This window comes from Mirounga leonina, unplaced genomic scaffold, assembly GCF_011800145.1.
Source record: "Mirounga leonina isolate KUSES-001 unplaced genomic scaffold, KU_Mleo_1.0 Mir_125, whole genome shotgun sequence".
In the NCBI taxonomy this organism is placed as follows: Eukaryota; Metazoa; Chordata; class Mammalia; order Carnivora; family Phocidae; genus Mirounga; species Mirounga leonina.
In genome coordinates, this window is record NW_023270305.1 from 25,295,344 (window position 1) to 25,319,759 (window position 24,416).

General features: G+C 39.2%; 1 protein-coding gene across 5 annotated transcripts in view; it reads right to left on the reverse strand.

Annotated features, from left to right (window-relative positions):
• SLC8A1 (solute carrier family 8 member A1) overlaps positions 1–24,416 on the reverse strand; it is a 367,453-nt gene that overhangs the window by 270,849 nt on the left and 72,188 nt on the right. For 3 of the 5 annotated variants that reach the window (XM_035000983.1, XM_035000984.1, XM_035000982.1), the window contains exon 2: positions 20,782–22,613. In XM_035000983.1, coding sequence (XP_034856874.1) covers positions 20,782–22,580 — 1,799 coding nt within the window. In that variant the 5' untranslated portion in view covers positions 22,581–22,613. Of the gene's footprint in view, positions 1–20,781; positions 22,617–24,416 lie in introns of all 5 variants that reach the window. The other 2 variants (XM_035000981.1, XM_035000980.1) reach the window with 1 other exon arrangement.

Consider the following 24,416-nt stretch of genomic DNA (forward strand, 5'->3'; position numbering starts at 1 on the left):
TGCTTCATAGCCAAAAGATAATGGATTCTTAGGCAATTTGTCAAGAACTCCTGCTTCAGAATTGTCCAAAGCAAACAGCTGGCCAGAAATAAATTTGAACCCCCCCCAAAGATTTTTAAATTCACAAACCTTCAGAAACTTGTCCACAAAATACCACATCAGAGCTTCAGTTTATCCTGTGTGGGTATGCAGTCAACAATTTAGAATACTCATTCTCACAGCATAACCTCCCTCTGTCTTCTAGCTTGCTGAGGAGAAAAAAAAGTTGGAGGTGGTGGCAAATAATGTGGCTGGAGGGTGCAAAGGAATAAGAAAAATAAGATGCTCAGGTTTTTGGAAGTAATTACAGTAGAAATCATCTTGCTCAGAATACAGTAGAAATTATGCATTCCGGTGCCATATTGTCCAACAGCTGCCATTATCAATCTAAAGAGCAGAAGTGGTGATGAGAATGTACTCTTCCATGTATGGGCCCCTTGTTCTTGCTTTGCCTTCAGTCTCACAACTGCCTATCAACCAACCAATTTAGCTGCACATTTACTAGTGGTGCTATTGCAAACCTCCTGTACATTCACCACCAAAAATGAAGTGCTGGGAGCCGTGTGAAAAAACAGCCCCAGTGTATAGGAACAACCATGGGATAAGCGTGAGAAGAGTAAGAAGGGGAAGGAGCAGGAAAAAGAAAGAGAAAATGGAGAGGCAACCTGTGAAAGCAAATACTAGAGGAAACCTACTAAATAAAAACCTCCTGGTTTAATTTCTCAATAAATCATGGGGTAAGGGAAAGAAGGCATGCCTGTTTTCACGAACGCCTCTGGCAGTAAGTCTTAGAGATGCTTTCTTAGATTATGCTAGGACCCCTCTGAGGGCAATAAAATGATGCAATTAAAAAATCAATATCAGAGGGCGCCTGGGTGGCTCAGATGGTTAAGCGTCTGCCTTCGGCTCAGGTCATGATCTCAGGGTCCTGGGATCGAGTCCCGCATGGGGCTCCCTGCTCCTTGGGAGCCTGCTTCTCCCTCTGCCTTTCTCTCTCGCTCTGTCTCTCATGAATAATAAAAAAAAAAAAATCTTAAAAAAAAAAAATCAATATCAGAACACTAAACTATCCCAACTTACAGAAATCATAGCAAAACCTTTCAATTTGACTTGTTACTGGCTGAATCAGGGTGAAGTCAACATCTAATACTAGAGATCACACTAAAAGTAGTTTTATTTGGTTTTCATTAAAAGCTTTCTAGATGGTGACTAGTAAAAGAGGCCTATATATTCTACCAAAAGTTTAATGTTTATGTGCATTACAGGAAAGAATAAAACATTGCAGATACCTCTTTGCAGAAATCACAGTGGAAAGTAGAGTGGTAAGTGAGATTTTTGTACTGTATAAATATAATCCTCATAATTCTAACATGCCATTTTAACATGTCTTTTCACTCTCTGAACTCACCTACAAATTATCTGCAATATTTTCCAAAAATAATATTATCAAATACCATTTTCTCTCATTTCTCATTTTCACATACCTTATCTCATGACACTCATTCCAGCACTTTGGTTAAGAACTAATTGCATGATTTTTCAGAAGGAAACTGAGTCTAAGAACACATAACTAACTTAACTATGCCCCTAAAGCCAGCGAATTGAATTCAAAATGAGATTTTTCAACACCAAAATGTTCCCATTCTATAATACTGAAATACAGCTGCAAGCTTGATACATAATTTTGAAAAATAATAATTTCCTTAGATTGGATTTGATTTGGGGACCAGCCTAAAGTTGTTTGGCACTAAGACTTTTGAATAAAGTAAATGTGCAGGTCAGATAGTGCCATATGAAATTTTTAAAAAACAGATATTATCTATGGTTCTCAACATAATTTCAAGAGAGGAATTTAAGATTTCTGAAAAATAATGGTATATTGGAAACTGGGCACACTTTAAAGGTAACAAATTTAAAGTATGAAAATGACTGGTACAATATTTTGCACATAGTAGGCACTCAATAAATACTAGGAGAAAAATTTTAAAGGTGGCACTTCCATATATAAGCACTGATAAGGTTTTCTCTTTTTTTATGATTTTATTTATTCAAGAGAGAGACAGAGCAAGCGGGGGGAGGGGCAAAGGGGGAGGGGGAGGGACAGGGAGAGAATCTCAAGCAGACTCTATGCTGATCATGGAGCCCCCTGTGGATCTCACGACTCTGAGATCATGACCTGAGCCAAAACCAAGAGTCGGCTGTTTAACCCACTGAGCCAGCCGAGTGCCCCACTGATAAGGTTTTCTAGTAAATAATCAGTTTCATCAGAAAATTATGCATAGACAGTAGAAATGCAAATCGATACAGATGCTCTTAAAATAACTCAGTAAAAGTTATTAAGAGCCTTAACATACATTTTGGTCTATTTATTCCAATTTAAAGATTTAACCTAAAGAATTAATTTAAGATGTCAACCAAGATTTTCTTTTCTAAATGCTCACTATGTTAAACTATTAAATGTACTAAATGCTATTAAATGTTTAAATATTCACACATACTCATTATTTATGTGTACACACTTGTGAAAAGAAAACAAAACAATATCAAAAGAAAAACCAAGAATAGGGGATTCAGTAAGTAAAACTGTATGTATATAAAAGACTATTATTCAGCTTTAAGATATTATTTTAAAGAATTTTATTTACGTAAGAATACTTTATACACAGACCTGCAAGAGCAAAACAAAGATTACATATACTAAAAGGTAAAAGGTAATCTCTGGTTTGTGAGATTATTTACAATTCTCTCCTTATCTTTTGAAAATGTTTTATTTTTATACAGACACCTAAGTTATTTTAAAGTCAGGAATTAAACAATGGTCAACATGGATTGAATTTTTACCATGTGTCAGGTATGGTTCTAACCTTTTTATACGTATTATCTCATTTACTTCTTATAAAAATTATTGATTTAGAGCTATTTATCCTGTTTAAGAGATGAGAAACCAGGGCAGAGAAATGCTAAGGAACCAGCCCCACATCACCTTCCAAGCAAATACGTGAGCTGGGTTTTGAACCAAATCACCCGATTCCAGAACTCATACTCCTCCTGGCCATCCTATCCTCTTCGTATTACACAGCCTGTTTAGTGATGTGTCGGAACACATTAAGGTCATGGAGAAAGTGATCTCTTACACCTGTGACCCTTGCCTATGAAGTTGTATAACCCTATTGGTGAGTTGGCTGGTGATTCTGATGGTGTATTGTGTATTTTACTCTCTATATAACCAGTTTTCATGAATGTGTTACTTCTTAATCCTGAGAACACCAACGCTGTTTTACGTGGAGGGACATTAACGTCCATTTAAGTCCATTTTGCGATCATCTATTTACCGTATATCAAGCACTGAACTAAAGTCGAGAATAATTAGCTAGTGATAGCTCTCCTTGCCACAAATTTAACACTACCTTGGAGGGGGCATGTGCTCTTAACTGAGGCTGTTTCTTGTCCATAGGAAAGAAACACTACTTTAAGAGCAGGGAGATTCAGATTGTTTCTTGCTAAAATAGCTTCTTAGGCATTACTGCCTGAATAGATCAAAGACAACACGGTAATTTTGTTGGTTTCAGAAATTCCTGTTAAATTCACCAGCAAACATGTCCACAAAACCACAGCTGCTAAAATTGCAAAGGTATAAATCAGTCATAACAATAAAAATGGAGTATGATAATGATTGTATCCACTAGGAAGACACAAACATAATTTTACTAGGGATGAAAACTACCGATGGACACTTCTGTTGCTACTGATTCCATTTAAGTGCACTCTGAAAAACTAGAGACTGATATAGAGTGGGGTTTTTTTCTGGTCATTATTGTTGGTTATTAAAATTATCTATTTACAACCAGATCCCTGTTTTTCTTAATAAAAAAAAAGTCAGGAAGAATTCAGGTATTACTAGCATGGATTTACTTTAAACCTTGTATTCGTTTCTTCTCTCCAAATACCATGTGAGTCTTCCATCAAGTGCAAGTGAGAACACTCATGTCCTATAGCTTGTCTGAAGCTTTATTATATATAATATCATTGCACAGCATGCTATAAATCAACATCTTTTAGGTAGGAACTCAAAGGCATACAAAGGTGTAATGTATGTCAATAAGTTTTATTCCAACTTTCTTTGTTTATAAGGCAGATATTTATATTTACTCATTCCTGGATAAGTAGGTAGGAATATAAAAGATGTAAATAGAAGAAGATGCGTTATGTTCTCATGAACTGACTTGACCCACTGCAGGCATATGATGAGATATTTCACTGCATGTTGCATGTAATAATACATACTGGTTTACCACCTAAAAGCTGCTAAGAAAATTTGTTTCTTGAGTACTATTTTATACCAGCTGAAAAAGAAAATTCATGACAATCATGCAAGAGAAATAACCTAATGTCTAAATGGCACCTTAACTGTATGAGCAATTTACAAACAGAAAATTAATATCTTGATTTCTACAAGGTAAAAATATTGTTCATATCCTTCAAGTATTTTATAAAATGAAACACAAATTGAAATGTATACAGAACAACTCATGACTGAAATTGCAGTCTTTTTTTTTCCTGTCTTTTATTTTAGGTATTGATTTTATTGGAAAACAATATCCTATATTGAGGTCAAAACTCTGAGAACTATTGAGGCTCTAGCCACAGAGATAGCTAAACTGTGGGGATGAATATCTGTACACATCTGCATCCATGGAAGTCCCGTATGAGATGTAGCAACAACCTATGTCTTAATGAGACAGTGTAGGTGATGTATGCCAAGCACATTGGGACCATTACATGGTGGTACCCATACACTGTGCTGAGTAACTTCAAACCTGTGGTCAATTAAAACTCTCAGGTACTCTTTTACTTTAGAATATTTCCAGGTCTACTAACTCTGATTCTTGCCTGATTGATTTAAACTCTGTATTGTCCACATCTTTACCGATCTACAATTACCTATCACTTCATTAATTAAAATATCCCATTCTTCAATTGTTTTTCTGTTCCATCCACACTCTTATGTTTAAGTAAGGACTTGTTTTAGTCTCTTGGAGGTTCATTCATTGTTCATGTACTTTTGCAATAGATTTTCCCTTTTTTTTTAAATAAATAAATAAGCTTCATTTGTCATACCTTTAAGATAAGTCAATATATATGTATTACAGAACACAGAGCTAACTTGATTGGAAATGAATTGGCTTATGCCTAGAGATCAATTTATTATTCTTTCTACTCCTACAGCCATCTTGAAACATGCTATTGGTTAAATAAAGAAGGTAAGTAATGATGTATATTTATAAGAGGACAATAGGCATCAACTTGAGAAAACCCTTTGCAGATGGCAATATTGGGGGAGAAAAGACAGAGATCTGTGTCCTCTGAATATCAAAGAGCACGGACTATCTGGCTCAGATAGTTGTGGTAGAAGAGAATGGAAGAGTATTTAAGGACAGAGCCCTGAGGAATGTCTGTGGACATCAGCATGAAGAAGCTGATGGGGATAGTCTAATGGTAGATTAGAAGCATACCAGGTATATCCCTACCCTTGGACAACCAAGACTAAGAGCAAGATAAGGTAAGACAAGGTCATGGGGTCTCATGAGGGTGTAACTGCAGAATAATTGCATCTTAGAGCTGGAAGAGACATAAGAGTTTTTGGTTTTTTTTTTTTAAATAAAGACAGAATTGGTAACTTTTTGAGTGACGCAGAGAACACTATACTGAAAATCTCACAGATCTGTTTCGGCTGCAACCCTACAAGTTCCCTGAAGTCACAGAAGAAAAATCAATTATTTAATCCATGTGAAAAAAAAAGAAGAAAAAAAAAACCCCTGCCAATGTGGTTTGACTAGCAAACCACTGGAGTTGTGGTTTAGGTATAATGGATTCCCTCTTCCATTGCCTTTAATCTAATTAATTCCTCATATCTGTCTCCATTCCAGCAGACGTGTTTACTAGCCAAGTTGTATTAAGATGATTTTTGAATAGCTTCATTGAAAAAAATGGAGAGGATGTGGGCAAGAGAAGCAAACAGACAGAAACATCAAAGTCTTTCATTTCTTAGGACTATTGCTTTCTTATTACAAATGTCTTTAACAGAAGAGCAATCTCTACTTTTCTGAGACACCACACACATAGCGAGTGGTCAAAATAAGGTTGGCTCTGCCACATTTCCTAATTATTATACCTGCATAATTTATGTGCCCCCTTTTACTCGAAAAAATGCTCTCATTTGGACAATAAATTAAGTGGCTTCCTTAGATATGTTGTGACAGGAATATCAATTTACATAAAACATTGAAACAAACTTGATATGACCTCTTTCATATATCTATGCCAGTGGACGTACATAATTTTGCAAGTTCAGAACTTTTCAGGGCTTCCTAAGAAAGGATGCAAACGTCTCTTACTTGTTTTTATACTGTTTATTGTCTTTCAACATGTTTCTTTTTTTAAAAAAAGATTTTGTTTTTTTATTGAGAGAAAGCACGCATGAGCACAAGGAGCGGGAGCGGCAGAGGGAGAAGCAAACTCCCCACTGAGCAGGGAGCCCAATGTGGGGCTTGATCCCAGGACCCTGGGATCATGACCTGAGCTGAAGGCAGATGCCCAACCGACTGAGCCACACAGGTGCCCCTCCACATGTTGCTTGTTAATAAAAAATTATGTCAAGAAAACTAAGGCAGGGAGTGATTTAAAAACACAAATACAAATCAAGTTTCTTCATACTTGACTGTAAGTCTTACTCAGTGTTATGTGATTTTTTTAATGTTTTCTCCCAGAAGAACAACAACCATTTTGAGATAGAGGAAAACCTAGAACATTTACTTCAACTCCTTGATTTTGCTTTCAAGAAAACCAAAGCTCAGGGAAATGAAATGACTTGCCCAAAGCCACGCGTCGGGTTAGTACAGAGCTAGGTCTGAGGACTCAGGTCCAAACATGTGTGCTTCCTTCTGCATTCCATTGTCTCCTGCATTATACTCTTCACTTATTTTAGTACTGACCATCCTCCTGGCAGGGAGAAAGTCATCAAAATCTAGCTTTTCCCTAAGCAGTACCTTTTCCAATAGGGAAAGGGAGATAGAAGAAGTGAAGGACCCCAAATAAAAATTTTAACTTACCAACTTCTCTCTCAGGGGGCAAGGTAAAGTAGTGACTGTAAATCAACATTATAAAATTTCCTAGACTGTTGATATCTGGCTGCTTCTTGAAATAATGCAAAGCAGGTTCTCCTGGCTCTGCATCTTGTCCCTGGTTTTAATGCAACAGACTTTAACATGAAAGAGGAGCAGGGACTTGGGGAGGACTGGCCCACAAGCCATCACTGGGAATTCTGAGTTTAACTAAGAAAAACAGAGCCAAGATTTATTTTTAACTCAGTGTAATACAGAGTTTAATTGGTTCTAAAGCAAGTGTTAGGATTAGTTTTGCTGAAGAATTTAAAGGTAAAATTTTGAAAATACAAATGTGTTCAAAGCAATGTACTCTTTAAAACAAAACTACTATAGTTAAAAAAAATTTTTTTTTTAAGTGCTTTTATTTCCTTCCTAACACAAACTTATGTACTATGTTAGTTAATTCAGGGAAATATGTTTATTTACAGAATTTATATTATCAATAAATTCGAGGAGAAGCAGTTTCACTAACTGGATTTCAACACACTGAAATTTCCTACATGAAGGTTTAATATATATTTGACGACCCCATCTGTCCTACAACTATACAAGTTTAGATGAATCATGTTTATTTAGGAATTATTTTCCATCAAGGAATCAGTCAACAGGCTGTGAATACCCAGTACGGTCATAACTGTGAAAAAATTTATTACATTTCCAGACAGCTCAGATGAGATTTCCACATATTTTCCACAATTACCAAGAGGATTTAGTTTTTTATAACAAACATGTCCTGGGATCATTAAAAAAAAGAAAAAAAAGAAAGACAATAAATTAAAGTAGTAAATTGCGGACCAGAGTTACTGAACCCCCCTAGCATTTTGTTTATCTCTCTATCATCAGAATTACATCACTTTGTATTATAACTATATTTCTTTTCCCCCCACTAAATTCTGAGCTTGGAAGAAAAAGGGGACTCTCCTGATATTCTTCAAATCTCTAGATTAAGTGCAAAACAAGCCACAATTAAGAAGTTAATAGATTTGTGCTGAATTAAATGGTCCACTAATACATGGATGGATGCAGTATCACAGTTGGTGAGGAATAAAGATAAATTTAGACAGTAAGGACAACAGCGGCATGTCAGGCATGAGGAAGATTCATGGCTAAGTTGCTAATGGAACTGGCTTCTTTTAAGGCAGCAAAAGGAACAGGAATCACCCAATTCCACAGACCTTTTTGTTCTGGGCTAAGAGTAAGAACGTGATCCTGGCAGCGTCACATGAGCAATTTCATTTCATAGAAGCATTAATAGAAGTGAACATCCCACTACTTTGATAAATATATTATTATCCTTACTATTTCAATCATAACCCTCCCCAACTCTAATCCTGAATGATTCGATATGTCTTATGAAAATTTCTCAGGCATATTTATATAGTCATCATAGACATCCCTCTGAGTCAAGGAGATGCAGAACACAGGGAATCAAAATGCAACACATTCTTCCCTCCTTGGACAAACAATTCAATCCAGATGGAAACTTGTTAAAATACTCTCTAAAAGGATAAGGCAAATAGATGCCATGAAAGGTTTGTGGGAATGAGCAGGTACCCAGCCAGGCAGCTTGTCCTGAGTTGGACGTGCTGCAAGCGTGTGAAAGAGCTGTAGGCTAAGTCCTAGACTACTCCACTTGGGGGAATGTCAAGATTACCAGAGGAGGTGTCAATGTAATCAGTTTCTAGTTTGGGCTCTGCCATTTAGAACAATTCATCTAACTCTTTGAACTTAAATTTCCCATCTGTAAAAGTCCTTGTTGCTTCCTTCTTGCTTTCTGCTGTCTAATAAAAAACCATTTGTGAGCTTCTATTAGGTATTAATCACTGTGGTACTCCTTGTACCCTAAAATAGATGTGCTAATGCCTGGTTGGTGTGAAGATGAAACAGACATGCAGGCACCTTGTAAATAGCACAGTGTTATGTAAAAGGAAAAAGTCGTATCTCTGACCCTTCCCATGTTCCCTCGCAGCTCTAGCTCCCCGGGCTCCACATTTTATCTTCTTTCCTCCCCTTCCCCACCAAAATGAGGATTGCATTCATGGGGCACACACTGGACAGCATCTTGTTATAATTTTGATCACTTTCCATAGCTATCCTTTTTACTAGCCTATTAGAAGAAAACTATACACCTTGAGTGCCCCTACCTTAAATGTAAGCACGCACATACACACTCATGCACAGAATCACAAAATACACATACACAGAATCACAAAATCCAACAAGGTGCTTTTTTTTTTTTTTTTTTTTTTTTTAAGAAAAGGAAGATAAGAGGAGAGCACCTGTGCCTAATTCCCAGCAAACCTAGATGAGACTTGTGCAAACAATCATCAGGAAAGGAAGTAAAAGCAAGAACAGTAACAACGAACATTTGCTAAGTACTTACTATAAGGCAGGTACTCGCTAACCAAATGTAATCTTTTATAACAGGTACTATGACCTCATTCTATAGATGATGGATCTGAAATGGAAAGAGGTTAAATATTTATGCATTTATGCAGTTTATGAGTGAGAGGGAGGATTTAAACCCCTGCTAATCTGGCCCCAAAACCTATGTTCTCAATAATTATATTGCTGTAGAAGATGCCTCTGGGTGGCCCTAACAACTGTCACGAAACCCATCCACTAAGAGAAATGCTAAGCACTTGACTTCATAAGGTTGTCATTTGTGTTCACAATGAATACCTACCATTCATTCTTATTCTATGCACAAGTTTGGGAAGCAACAAAATTAGAAGGAACATAGTTAGAATTAGGCACACTCATACCCTGATACCCTGTAAAAAAAGGAAAAAATGTATTTTCTGTATTTATGTTACATATGTAATAAATAGATATATAGCACATGCAAGGACTCAAAACTTAGACCAGAAGACTGGAAAACTTTACTGTAGGGCCCAAGGCCTGGATCCATCTCAAAATACCTCAAGGGCTTCCTATGCAGGAATGAGTCATTAAATTAAAACCCAAATAAAAAACAGATTAATTTAAGAGACTATATAGTGTACAATGACTATGGAAGTCATGGAATATTAAGAAAGATGTTCCTTTCCTGAAAGAATTCAAACCTATAGAATAGGCCTCAGTTACTCAAACAATTAAGTTTTGCAGGATATTTTAGCCATAGCCTTCAACACCATGTCAGGATATTCTGAGATGCTAGCCTGCCAGAGTCTGAGACCCCAAAGGCACCAAGCCCCAGTAAATTCCTGGCTAGGTAGCTATGGTGTCTGTAATAGCCTTGCTTGTTCATGCCCGATAAAACCATATCATTTAGAAGAAGGACTCAGACTGAGTGGCATAACCTCCCTCAGTAATGCACAGGATGAGGAAACAGAGGGAGCCAGGTGAAACCAATATGGCTCACATCACACCCCTCTGAGTTCATCACTTCTATGAAAAAAGAATCGGATTTGAATTGCTCCCAATATCTACTGCTCTGATCTCCATTAAAGAGGGCAGCCAAATGGCGGCGAAAAGAGACATCTGGGCTGGAGACGGGGAGGGAGAAGGCTCTCCTGGGGAAGAGGAGGCAGAGTGGGCTGCTTTGGTCAGAGGTGGCCAGGCAATGCTGCCAGCTCATTATCATTTGCTCCCAGCCTAAACACCAGCAGCAAGAGCCCCATCAGTGCTAAGAGCACTGAGAGAATGATGCCAAGGAAGGCACAGAGGTAGTGAAACATCCGCATTGGTGCTTGGCTGAATATCTGCACCTCCACCTCAAGTAGAGGAAAAGACATGAGGCTCTCCATGGCAGGGACCATGCCTTTGTCCCCACTGTTTTCCCATAATCTCGCAAGGAACTTGACACAGAACAGATGCTCATAAAACATTTGCTGGAAGCAGCAACCAGTGGAAAGGTAGCAGCCCTACCCCTTCTATCAAACCTGGGAAGATTCCACAAGCTTCCTCTGGCTCCCCAAACATACTGAGGCAATTGAGTGTACATCTGATTTCAAGGACAGAGTTGCTGTCTATTTTTAATAAAGAAGCAGCTTGAGTGAATCCCGGTACTCTCCTACTGCCTTTTGTTTGCTTGAGCAAGAATCTGGACTAATTTCAGGCTTCACTTCATTTTAGTAATAACTGAAATTTAATCAGGGTTGCAAATTCTGTGCCTCTGTCTCTGTCCCTCAGCCTGCCCCCCTTCTTCCCTCCTCCCTCTTTCCCTCCTACCCCTCCCTTTTCCTACTCTTGGAGCCTCCCCTCCCCCCCGCCCCCCCCATTATCCTCCTCCTCCCTCTGACTCAGTGTACTTCTCTGCCTCTCTTCTCTTTCCTTCCCTCTTCCTCCCTTCTTCCCACTCTCTGTCTCTGCTTCCTCCTTCTGTCCCTTTCTCTGTTTCCACATCTCTGTCACCAGACCTCTCTGTCCCCGTTTGCCCTCCTTCCCTACTCCCTCTGCCTCCTGCCCCTTTCCTGATCCCCAATCTGACCCCCTCTGGCCCCTCTCCTTCCCCCCATCTCTCTCTGACTCCTCTCTCTCTCCCTCTTTCAGCTAATACCTAAATCTCACACTCAGAGATACACACATTGAACTAAATAGCTCATTTTAAAAACTGTGTCAAGATTATAACATTTTGTGTGTGAGAATGAAAGCTGTCCTCTGGGAATTTTTTTTAATTGCGCCCTAAAAATTAAACTCTATGTAAACAGGAATTAATTTTACTTCCCCACCTTTATCTTGGTAAATGAGTATGTGTGTATCTGATTTTATGTAGAAGTTTTTTTGTTACTGTTCTTGTACCCTAGAGAAAATGTAGTTTGGAAGCAAGAGTGACTTGGAATTGGACTTTTAACAAAGTATCTAAAAATTCCATTTGCCCTGAGAAGGTTTATATCAGAGGAACTGCCACGTGGGTCACTTGTTCTAGGAAACTTCCTAACTAAGAATTCTTACCTTTTCTGGGGGGACAGAGAATTGATTTTTGTAACCTCTTGGTTGTGCTGACACAAGGTAACAAGCATCCTCTGGTATTGCTTCTCTGTTGTCACTAATTTACACTGTCTTGTAATATACATAAGAAAGACGGACCAAGAAACTACTATTTTAAGTATGGAGAAAAGCTACATTCACTGTTCAGCCCTATAAGGAACTTACATGATACAGGGCCAGGGCAGGCCATGACAGGAAGCTACTAATAAAGTTTCTTTTTCATTTAGGCACTAAGGGAAAATAAATACCACAAGAGACAATAATTGAGCCAGTCAGGTACATGGAAGAATTTTAACATTAGCATTTTTTTTTGCTTTTCACGCTCAGTTTAATCATGGCCCTTCTGGGTTAACAGAGAGTGTGGGTGGGGTACAATGTGGTTAATGCATGTTCAACAGTTCCAGAAAAGATAAATGGCTGCTCTAGTTTCTCATCTTCTGAGCCGCATGAGTGAATGCTGCAGTCAGGGTCACCGCACTACAAGCCCCCCGCATGCTCATCCTCACCTGGAAAAGCCGTTCAGAAAAGGAACAACCCCGGATGAAGCTGTGCAGGTTTTATGGTCCGGCAGTCCTACCGCTAAATTCTAGATCCAGCCCTATTAGCTGCGTGATGCTAAGAAAGTTAGTATTCTCGAAGCCTCAGTTTCTCCATTTGTAAAAGGAGTATGAAGGCACCTAGCTAATGTAGTTGTTGTGAAGATGAAATCAAATGAACACTGTAAGAAAAACAGCATGAAACCTGGCTCTCAATACATCTTAGATCACTACCATCTCCGCCATCGTCATCACTTCCTATACCACCACCATATCCAAAACCATTACCTCCAACAGCAGCACCATCACCTCCACTGCCGGTACCACCACCATATCCAAAATCATCACCTCCAACAGCAGCACCACCACCGCCGGTACCACCACCATATCCAAAACCATCACCTCCAACAGCAGCACCATCACCGCCACCGCTGATACCACCACCATATCCAAAGCCACCACCACCATATCCAAAATCACACCTCCACTACCACCACCACCACTACCATCATATCCCAAACCACCACCTCCAACACCATCACCACCACCACATCTGCCTCCACCACCCTTGCCACCATCTACCACCATCATCCTCATTTTACAGGTGAGGTAAGCTTGAATAATCTCCTGAAAATCACAAAGCTTGGAGGAAACCAAAGTAGAGCTCAAACTTGGGTGTGGACTCCTTCTAAGTCCATCTTTATCTCAGGGAGTCTAACATAGAAAATGGAGTGGTCTCAGTTTCAAGGGTCATCGCAGGGCTTCAGGAGTACCCAGAACTCCAGATCCCTCACGCCTCAGCCTCCTGGAAAGAAAATATCCCAGGCTGTTTCATTAATATCTGAATCACCAGGTACAGTGAAATTCCCCCGGGGTGCCTTGCTGTGAACACCAGCCTGAAAGGCGAAGTTCTGTGCTGGGCTCCGTTTTTGCCCCCTACCTCCATCTCTTCAGCTGTCACCAAAGAACACAATGTCCATTCCCCTATCTGGCCCTGCAGAGACATTGTGAGAAGGAAAGAAAATGTCATCGAGAGCACAAATCCTCAGGAAAAGGCAGGAAATGAAAAGGCATTGGCATTGTTTATTTCGCCTGGCTCTACAGTGAGACAGCTGTATAGACCTGGGAAAAGAATGAGCTGTGGCTGGCTCAGCCTTTGGCAAATAGATGGGTATTACGTAGGCAGTCTGTCGAGCCAGGAGAGGAAGCAAAGGAGATTTCCTTTAATTCTGCCCGTATTGTTGACTGCTTGCTTTCCCTCCCAGGACCTTCTGGACTCCCCCACTACCAGAACAGAAAGTGCAAGGCCGTGTGGGAAGCCAGCAGCTAAAGCCACTCGCTGCCACAGCTATGTGCTTCCTTGGTCGGCCCCTCCCACAGGGCTGCCCCCTGCGGGCTCGCCCTGAACAGTTATAAAGATCATTGCTAGTGGGGCGCCTGGGTGGCTCAGTTGGTTAAGCGGCTGTCTTTGGCTCAGGTCATGATCCCCAGGGTCCTGGGATCCAGTCCCGCATGGGGCTCCCTGCTCGACAGGGAGCCTGCTTCTCCCTTTCCCTCTGCCTGCCTCTCTGCCTACTTGTGCTCTCTCTCTCTCTGTCAAATAAATAAATAAAATCTTTAAAAAAAAAAAATCAGTGCTAGTGCCATTCACCCTCCTTACATTTGGCTGTCCTCTCTTCCTTTCCTGCCACCTGGCCCGAAGCCGCTTCTGTTCTATCCTTGCAAAGATGACACTTAAGAATCGCGTGGCGTGTATAATGTAATAGGAGCCTAACGGCTTCCCCATGTCCCCAAGATGAACCTCCCATGAGCAGATGTCAGGAACCATGACAGAACATGATGGAGATATTTTATGGGAAAGCCTCTACAGTTCCCAAGATACTGTAACCCACAGGCAAGTCTCCATACCTCAGCTAGTAAGAACAGAGCAGCATAACAACAAATAATCCCATGATAGGTGTTAGACCCCCAAGGTTGTTCCATTCAAAAGAATTAAGCATGCCTAAGTCTCTTTCCCTGGGTTACCAGTGTCCTCAGGAAAGAAACAAAACAAACAAACAAACAAACAAACAAAAGAAGAAAGGAAATATGTTCCCACTTCACCATTTAGTGTAAAATCTGCTCAGGCTTTACCAAGATGGTGGCCGTGCCCGGCTAACTGTGAAAAAAAGGGGACAAGAGCGGGAGGTGCAATGAATTAAGGGCTGCTCAAGGGGGTACAGGATTCATGTAAGTCAAAACCATCCCTAGAGAACAAGCACTCATTCACAAAGTACAAAACAAAATATTGACCAGTGTTATTAGAAATCTTGTAAATTTTCTTTAGAAATACAAGAGGCAATCTGGTAGAGAGGGGCAAGCACATGAGCTTTCTTTAAAAAAGTAGATCAGCTCTTTTATTTATATTTACTTAATTTAATATAAAACTCTTAACATGAGATCTACCCTCTTAACAGATTTTAAGTGCACAGTACAATAGTACTAACTATAGGCACAATGTTGTAGAGTAGTTCTCTAAAACTAATTCATTTTGCATTACTGAAACTTTATACCCGTTGATTTGGACCCCCTCCCCATTTCCTCCCTCCCCCTGACAACCACCATTCTGCTTTCTGCTTCTAGGAGGGACTATTTTAGGTATCTCATATAAGTAGAATCATTAGGTGTTTGCTCTTCTGTGACTAGCTTAAAGGGACACATACTCAGATTAATTTAAATACCTTTGTGACTATTTAAAATCCCATTAAAGAAAATCAATGTTCATTGAGTCTTTCATTCAGTTTGATAACCATCCCATCTATTTAGTGAAATGGTCCATACTTTCAGGTTTACCAAGATAGTACTCCATCTTAAAAAACACCGTATTTTTCTCTCCGGTTATGCCTTCTGTCCTTCAAAAGCAACTGCAAATATTTTGTCCAAAATTAAGACTTCTGCTACAGCGCCCACCATGTCTTCATAATGATGTGTGTACCTATCAAAACATGAGTTATCTCATCATCTCCCATTTTAGAGTATAAGGAGTAGATTTCTTCTGTTCCCTTCATAATAACTAGCCCAGTACTGGGCACAACTCAGTTAGCTTATTAAGCATGTGCAGAGTGATTGATATATAAATTCTTTTCTAGCCTTAACCAAGTGAAGTAATCATCCCCCTATGGAATGGCCTTGAATGATGATACAGAAAAGAGTCCATAATTTAAACACTTCAGTGTGTCTAAACTACGATATCTCCTCATTTGCTAAGATAAAATTTCTTTACATAGCTATATTATAACCCTAAACTCTAATTAGCAGTGGGAAAATGAGATTACAACAGTAAACATGGCAATTTGGTTGACATAGTAAACAACCCTGCTGCACATAATCAATTTAGGTTCCTGGCAATGTTGAATGGGAAGTCAAAATGTTTTTTGGCTCTTACCCTGTCTTATGTTTGTAATAGTTCTGCATTCAGGAAAACATATGCATTTATAAAAACACTTCTTGTAGTTATAATTTAGATTTGCAGATGATACTACATGTGATTTGGATCTAAGAAGAGATAAATATTCCAGTCTGAAAAGCAGAAAACCATTAAAATCCTAAAATCATTTCATCTAAATTTCTTACATTAGCATATTACCTAAGGAAGTTTTATGTCAATATAAAATCATGGTTCCATCATTTTAATAGGTTAAATGTAGCAAATAAACTTCTTCTTCCATAAAGTAAATCTTGAGTATGTTGGATTCATACACGTACTAATGGCCTTTCTTGTCTAACATTATTTTCTGTAGTACTTTTCATCGTTTCTGATTCCCCCAAAGACACAAAATTATTCTTCTGTTCTGACCACTTCAAGTTTTCTTACTATTTTTGTTTCATCTCTTTTTTTCCTTTTTCTTTCTTTCTTTCTTTTTTTTTTTTTTACAGCTGGCTGCTTTCTTGTATTACACATTTGTCCTACTCTCCGAACTGAATTGCTCTCTCATAAAGCTAGGTCTTTACTCCCTGGAATTCTATACAGCAAGAACAGAATACTGGTAATATAGGTAGCAAAAACAAAGCATTTATTTTCCCTGGAGTATAATAATAATAATTCCATACAACCTATATAATACCAAAATTTTATTTCTTTTCTCTTTCTTTCTCCAGAAAAAGCAATATAAATATTTAGTGTCAAACAGCTATATTTGTTAGGATGTCTTGCATATCATATTTCCTAAAATTAATGAAGTCACAATCATACTTGAAAACATTAATAGTTGTGGAAGCAAAATTAATTTTGGACAGGTCCATTGATTAATAAATTATGCTGTAGCTAGGAGCCTCCAGGAAACTGATTTGCTAAGCAATATACTCCATGCATTTTCCAACCTGCATACCTCATCTTTCAACTCTGTATTTTAAATAGGTAATAGTAAATGCTCATGATCTTTTGAGTCCTCCTCCAAAAGTATTGCTATTGGGTTATAACTAAGTAATTGAATTTGATTTGTATCTACATTAGTTAATTAACCTTATTATTTTCCAGAACAGTCAAGCTCATGTTAGACCCTGGAAGACCAAACAACATTTTGTAATAATCATTACCACTAAACTAGCATCATTAAAAAACAACCATTAGTAGCCCTTCAAATTTGTGGATATCACCTACCAAACCACAAATCAAATTAACATGCTCTTCATTTATTTTTTATTAGCTGTTAACATTAGGCAGAATTCCGTGTTGAAAGTCAAGATTAGCTGGCATGGGCTTAGTATTTGTCATTGTTTGAGTTTATACAAAAGCACGTGCTAATTGTTAATTATATCGATTAACGTGTTTTGCATTATAATTTTAAAATGTCTTGCCGAGAATACACTTTATTTAAGACTACAAGCACCACTTATCACTTATCAGTATCTTTCTCAGATACAGATTTTGATCTTAAAAAAGGTCAAGTTGAAATAATTCAACTCATTTATATAAAAATGTGAATGAATAGGCAAAGATATGCTTAATTATAAATTTAAATGACTTCTACAAAAATAAGATCAGGAATAAATAAGATTAGGAATCTATCTTGCTCTTGAAACCGAAGAATCAATAAAGCTGACTGTCTGTTGATCTCCATTCCTGATTACATTGGACCCAAGGTAGAAATATCTACCTTCCTTAATGGCTTTTTAAAATAGGTAAGCTTTAAATCCAGGCTTTTCCAAGCATCTCTTTATGGTCCTCTGGAAAGAATCATAAATTCTGGCTTTGTGTACAACATTAAACAAAACAAACAAAAAAAAGATTTTAATAGTTAATAAAGTTCACTGGCATCAACAGTCCTCTCTATATATTATAGGTTTTTAAGAAAGTCACCTCTCAAGATTAACTATGTAACTGGATGAGACATAAATTCATTTTTCAAGAAAAACTGGGTTGAAGTCCACATGGTTCAGCTTCACTGCCTGATGACAAACTCTGTCGCTTGGGTCTGACTGTGGGGACCTGGCATTAGAAACAACTTCCAGAGGAAGAATGATCCATGAAGAAGAAGGAGGAGGAGAAGAAGAAGAAAAACAAGGGATCTTTGATAATATCATGTTTTTCTAGAAACATTATGTTGTAATCCTCGGTGCCTAGCTGAAGGCTACGTCCCAGTCACCTACACAAATTTATTTAAGCAGCAGATGTAGTAAGCATCTACAAAGCTTGTCAGCACTCTATAAGGTCAGGATGAAGACTCTTTAAAATTAAAATTCTAGAAAAAAGAAAAAAATGGAGGGCTGTAATTTTATTCCACTGATAAATAAAATGTTTGACATCTCTAAAATTTCATATTTCAACTTAGTCAATAAAATACAGTAGGAGTTTTATTAAACTAGTAACTAGTGATTGATCTAGAATACTCCTAAGAACACACACATACACACAGATGGCATGCCAATAATTCTACCCATTCTTACCAATCTTCACAAGATATTTAAATTTCTGAAGCTGGAATTTGGCAATATTCCTTCCTTAGCAAGAATTAAATCAATTTAATGGCATAGGGTGAATGTTTTAAATGGAGCTTGGCAGAATAAATTATTCCATCAAATCACTGTCAGTCTTTTTTTTCCTTCTTCTTCCTCTTCTACACTGTGTCCAAAAAAAGGTTATTTATTTAGTTTGGTAATGTCCTGGACAGCAGAATAGATAAGGAAAGACTGCCTCTCAAATAAACAAGTACAGAGCCATTATTCTTAACAAAAAGCAAGACCAAATTTTCAGGAGAAAACATCCTAAATAAAATGAATACACAAACAAGACAAAACACCCATTTGGTCATATTTTAGTGCTACCCTTGTGAGTTCATTTAATAATATTCAATACTCCTTTAGTAACATGCAATATACTTTTACATGGATTACAAGTGCTATCTAATACAACAGGGTTCAATAACTGAAAGGATTAGAAAATATAATGAGAAAGAATTCCTAACAAAGGAATAAAGTTTATGAGCTAACATGGGCAGGCTCCCATTCAATGCAAGGCCTCTGGGAAAATCCTTCCTTAAGTATGCAGGATATTCATTTGCTTTTATATTATTATCTTTCAGTAAAATACATGTCCAACAAAACACACTTCAACACGTGGAACATTAACAATATAAGAACCAACATAAAATAGATATTCATCCAAAGTTACCCCCCACACATCTAAAGGTGGATATCATAATCTCTGCTTTGCTTGATTTCATCATGATATCACACTCAGTAATTGTTCATCTCTATAACACAACATCAAAGAGAGGTAAAGAGGAAGGCCTCTGTAGGAAAATCTCTTCCCTCTGCCCATTTCCCCCCCGGCCCCCTCCACCCTCCACGTTCAGCAGGAGAAATTTCATTTTGCAGTCAAATGCTCTACCACTGAGCTATACCCCCAGGAGAAATTTCATTTTGGAGAGAATGTACTTGGCATTTGACATATCACATAACATTTACTCAAGAGTTAACCATTTTTAGAACAAACTGTGCTATATGTACTTTTTTCTTTCCTGGAAATTCTTAAGTTGCCAGTGATTCGACCAACATAATCATTCATTTGAATGTCCTTTGCTGTACTACAGATATCATAAATAATTTCCTTCCTCCCTTCCTTCCTTCCTTCCTTCCTTCCTTCTTCTCCCTCCTTCCTTCCTTCCAGTTTGGACACTGCTCATTGAGTCAGCTTTCTGGTTTGCATTTGGTGAGGGTAATGCCCCCTCCCAGACAAGGAAGAAGGAATAGCTCTGAATAGCAGCTGTCATGGTAGAATCATTGCACAACCAGGCACTTGGTGTTACAACATTGGCAAGTGTCACTGTAAAGTGTCAATAGGAAGAGTAAATCGTTCCAGTTCTTTTCTTTGACCTGTTCCCTGTCAACTAGGATGCTTGGACAGAATCTTATTCTCTCCCCGTTACTGTATCAGTAGGGTAAAAGGGTTTACTTAACCACGGAAAATAAAAATAGACTAGATCTCCATAACAACTATATGACTTTTCCCACATTGGCATAAGACTAAAAAAAGCAGGACTGGTCATCAAGTCATAATTAAGCATTAGCATGTAAGCAGAAACATTATCTTAGATTGTCACAAAAACACAGCATCAGATAAAAGCAGCAAAAAAATGTTCCAACCAGCCTTGGTAACCAGGAAATTCTTTTCAAAGGTGTTTCCTTTTTGAGCTTTCCCAATTTGTACTCAGTAATAAAGTTGGGGACCTAATGTGATGTTCTAAATGTTCGCTTTCGATAAATAAATAAATAAATAAATAAACAAATAAATATTCCCTTTCTGTGTATATATTATGTGATTCAAAATAGAATATAAATTTTCCAACCCATCATAAGCAGTTTGATAAATTGTGTCACAGAACTCATTTTATCATAATTCCTATAATGTACTTAAAATACGCAAAAGCACGGAAGTTAAAAATAAAACCAAATTAAGATCTCCGTATGGAGCATATTGGTAAGTGTGGCACAGCAGGGATAGTTTTAAAGTGGTCTTGTATAGCAAATATTCCATTCTTTGTGTACCATTTAGTTTAAAAAAAAAAATCGCACCCACTCTCCCATCCACCAAGGCACTCGACCCCACATGTATGTATAAAAAGAGAACTTACACAATTTCATCGTTCTGGAATTCGAGCTCTCCACAAGTGTCCTCAAAGTCCTCCCCTCCGCCTCTGGCAGTCCCTTCGATGGTTTTATAGGGAACGATAACATTTCCTCGAGCTCCAGATGTTCTCAGTACCTTCACCTCCATAATGCCAATGCTCTCACTCACGTGAGTCACGGGCTCCTCAAAGGTAAAGATGCCTGCGTGGTCATCATCAAAAATGGTCACAGTGGCGGTGGAAGGAGATCCAAGGCAAGCGAGTGTAGAAACATGATTTGCTTCCAGGATGCCATCTTCTGAGGCTTCCAAAGATACTTTAACATTGCTCAAATGCACCAGGAAATTTTCATCCTCCTCAAAGATATCGTCATCGATGATGCCAACTCTGATTTCCTTCTGGGTCTCACCAGGCTTGAAGACCACAGTTCCTTCGGTAAATTCATAATCAGACCCAGCATTGGCTGTGCCATCCTCTGTTCTGAAGTCAACAAACACAGTGTTAGTCAAATCACCACCTCTGCGGATAATGGTCAGGGCGACGGTACCACAGTTCTCCAGACACTGATAGGTCCCTTGTTCAAAGAAGATCTTACTCACAGGGTCATTTTCAGCCACTTCAGTGTTGACCTCATGCATGCTGACAGCCTTCCTCGCCTGGTCGGCTGCATGCCTCTTTAAAATGTTGCCAGCTCCAGTCATCAGGCGAGTAGCTTGGATGCGGTAAAATGCTCGACTTTTTTGCTGCTGACTTAGGACTTGGTAGTTAGCTAGTTCTATTAATTGCTCGATTTCTTTCTCTGGATGCTTCTGCTTGAGCTCCTTCAGAATCCGAGCCATTTCTCGCCTAGCCTCTTCATCATCTTGGTCCCTCTCATCGACCTCCAGAACCAGAGCACCATCTAAGAAATTGTCAACATGGGAATTGACCACTTTCCCATCCATTTCAATTTCGGTCTTGGAAGATGGCCTATCTCCTTCATGCTCGATAATCATTCCCCTCTGCTTGCCAGCCCGATACCTCTTGTAGACATATTTGTAAAACAGAAGCCTCCTATCTGCTACCCAAGCGAACACGACGCAGATGGGAAAGAAGAAGAAGGTAAGCAAACCTTCCCAGACCTCCACGACCCCAGGAGAGATGACAGACAAAATAATGTAAAGCCAGGTATAGGCAAAGATGCTCCAGGCTGCCGTCACAAAGAACACACGCAAATGCTTAATCTTCCTCGTCTCTCCGTCTGGGACCACGTAAACACAAAGTGCGATAATGATGAACATATTGAATGCAGCACTTCCCACAATGGTGCTAGGACCCAAGTCTCCTGCAGTGAAGTTATGGCCACACACTTCAATTACTGAAAGGAGAATCTCTGGAGCAGAAGATCCCAAGGCCATCAAGGTCAGGTTGGAAACGGTCTCATTCCAGATCCTCACAGTGGTCTTGGTGGTCTCTCCATTGGGTTTCTTTATGGTTATTTCTTTTTCTTGAGATGTGATGACTTCTATAGAGGACATGAACCGGTCGGCAATGATAGAGACTCCGAGAAACATGTAGACCATGGCCACAAAATACACAGTAGCTCTAGCAATTTTGTCTCCAAAGGAAGGGTCTTGGGGCTCCCAAATGGGTAAAATCACCCCTTTCTTACAGTAATACGAGCCAGTACACTCGCCGGTTTCATTGCCTTCTCCTTCCATTTCTGTCTCAGCACTTACAAGGTCCACGTGGGAAAATAAGAGAGCCACAATGGCTAACAGATGACATCCCAATGAAAAGGTAGGTGAGAGTCTTAACGGCAGCATGTTGTACAATGGTAGACTTCCAAGTGTCCCAACCTACTGGTAAAAATAAGATGGAGGGAGGGTGGGGAAAAAAAAAATCACATCATCAGAGCCAGATCCAAAACATGACCAATTACTGATTTTTATTGCTTTTACAAATGGTTTGTTTATATTTGACTACCATCACACCTGTAGTGAATCATTAGTCTAAGTATCCATCAGTGATTAAGCAATCCTTTGTACCATTTATAACTCAATGTCTCCACGTATGGATTTTCTACCTGTAGTCTCCATTCACTGAGCAATGTACACAATTGACTTATTGGAAATGAAAAGTTCAATTATAGCCTTGCCCTGTTGAATACATAGTTATGCATGCTAAGAGCCAATAAGGGGGGGGGGGGGCCTTTTGATGCATTAAATAATTTTCTCCTTGTTGCTAATGCAGATTTTCTTTTAAATTTTGGTTAGTACAATCACCTTCCAGAAACTGTTTCATTACCAAAATCACCTTATTAAGATTGATGCTTTAAAGTTCAGACTCTAAAAACCAGCACAAGGCCTCCTGATGATCTTAAATTCTGGAGCAGACCTTATACCTCATTTTTTGAAATCATGTCCTATTGCTCCAAACTTACTTGGAAACACAGAGATATCTTCAAGCTTTCCTACAAAGTCAATGGTAGTTGTACTTGAGGGGGAAAAAAAATCTTCTGTAATGCAATCTTTCCACACACTAAGTACAGTTTTTAAAAGCATATATTTTTTAAAGATTTTATTTATTTATTTGACAGAGAGAGAGAGAGAACAAGTAGGCAGAGAGGCAGGCAGAGGGAGAGGGAGAAGCAGGCTCCCCGCTGAGCAGGGAGCCTGATGCGGGGCTCAGTCCCAGGACCCTGGGATCATGACCTGAGCCAAAGGCAGCCACTTAACCGGCCGAGCCACCCAGGCGCCCCTAAAAGTATATTTTGATGAGAGCACATTTCCTCCTAATTTTCAGCAAGCCCAGTGCTCCTGATATGTTAGCAGCCGGGCATCTGGATCCTGAAGCACAGCTCCTCACATCTGGGGACAGATCTCGCTTTAAATCTGCAGGCTGTCCACAGCAGGAAAGGGAGATAAATAGGCCTGGGTCTAGTTGTGTGTTAGGACTCCTGTCTGGCAGGCTGTGAAATCAGCTTTACCAGCCATAAAATGTTCCTTCTCAGTGTTGATGTCATCCTTTCCATGGTCATTCTAAAACACATATTAGTTCTACAGAGGGTTCAAGAGACCAAAAAATACAGGAGCAATAATTCCATCTAAATTAGTTCATGTGGCAGAACAGCGGTGACCACAAAGTATACATATGATGAAGGGCTGGAGGCAATTGGAAATAGAGCAACAGAATCACTGAGCCGCACAAAGCTTGGTAAACAAAGCCAAGTGGCGGACTGAAAAACCATGGTCTGAATTCACCCACCAGCTCAGGCAAAACGCCACCCTGCCCATACATCACTTCTGCCTCTAAGGCTTGAAAGGTGCTGACAGAGAGGAGGGTCTGCTCCAAGTCAGGGAAGCAGTTCGGAAGGCCAGTTCAGACATCAGATAAAGTGGTGGCAAGAAGGGAGTCCTAAGTCAGAACGTAGCCTTGTGGCCTGATAAAAAGTTCATAGTGGAGCTAGACTGGAGCCTTCCATAGCCTGGGGTGGTCCGAGAGCCACCCACACACTCACCTATGTTCGCTGCTCATGGCATGCAGTGGAAATTCACCAGGGCCCGGGAGGAAGCCCCTGGCCCAGCACATTCTGGCAGACCCTCAAAGAGCCCACCATTTGCCTAAAGCCCCTTTTAGCTCATCACTATGAGTAGATGAGC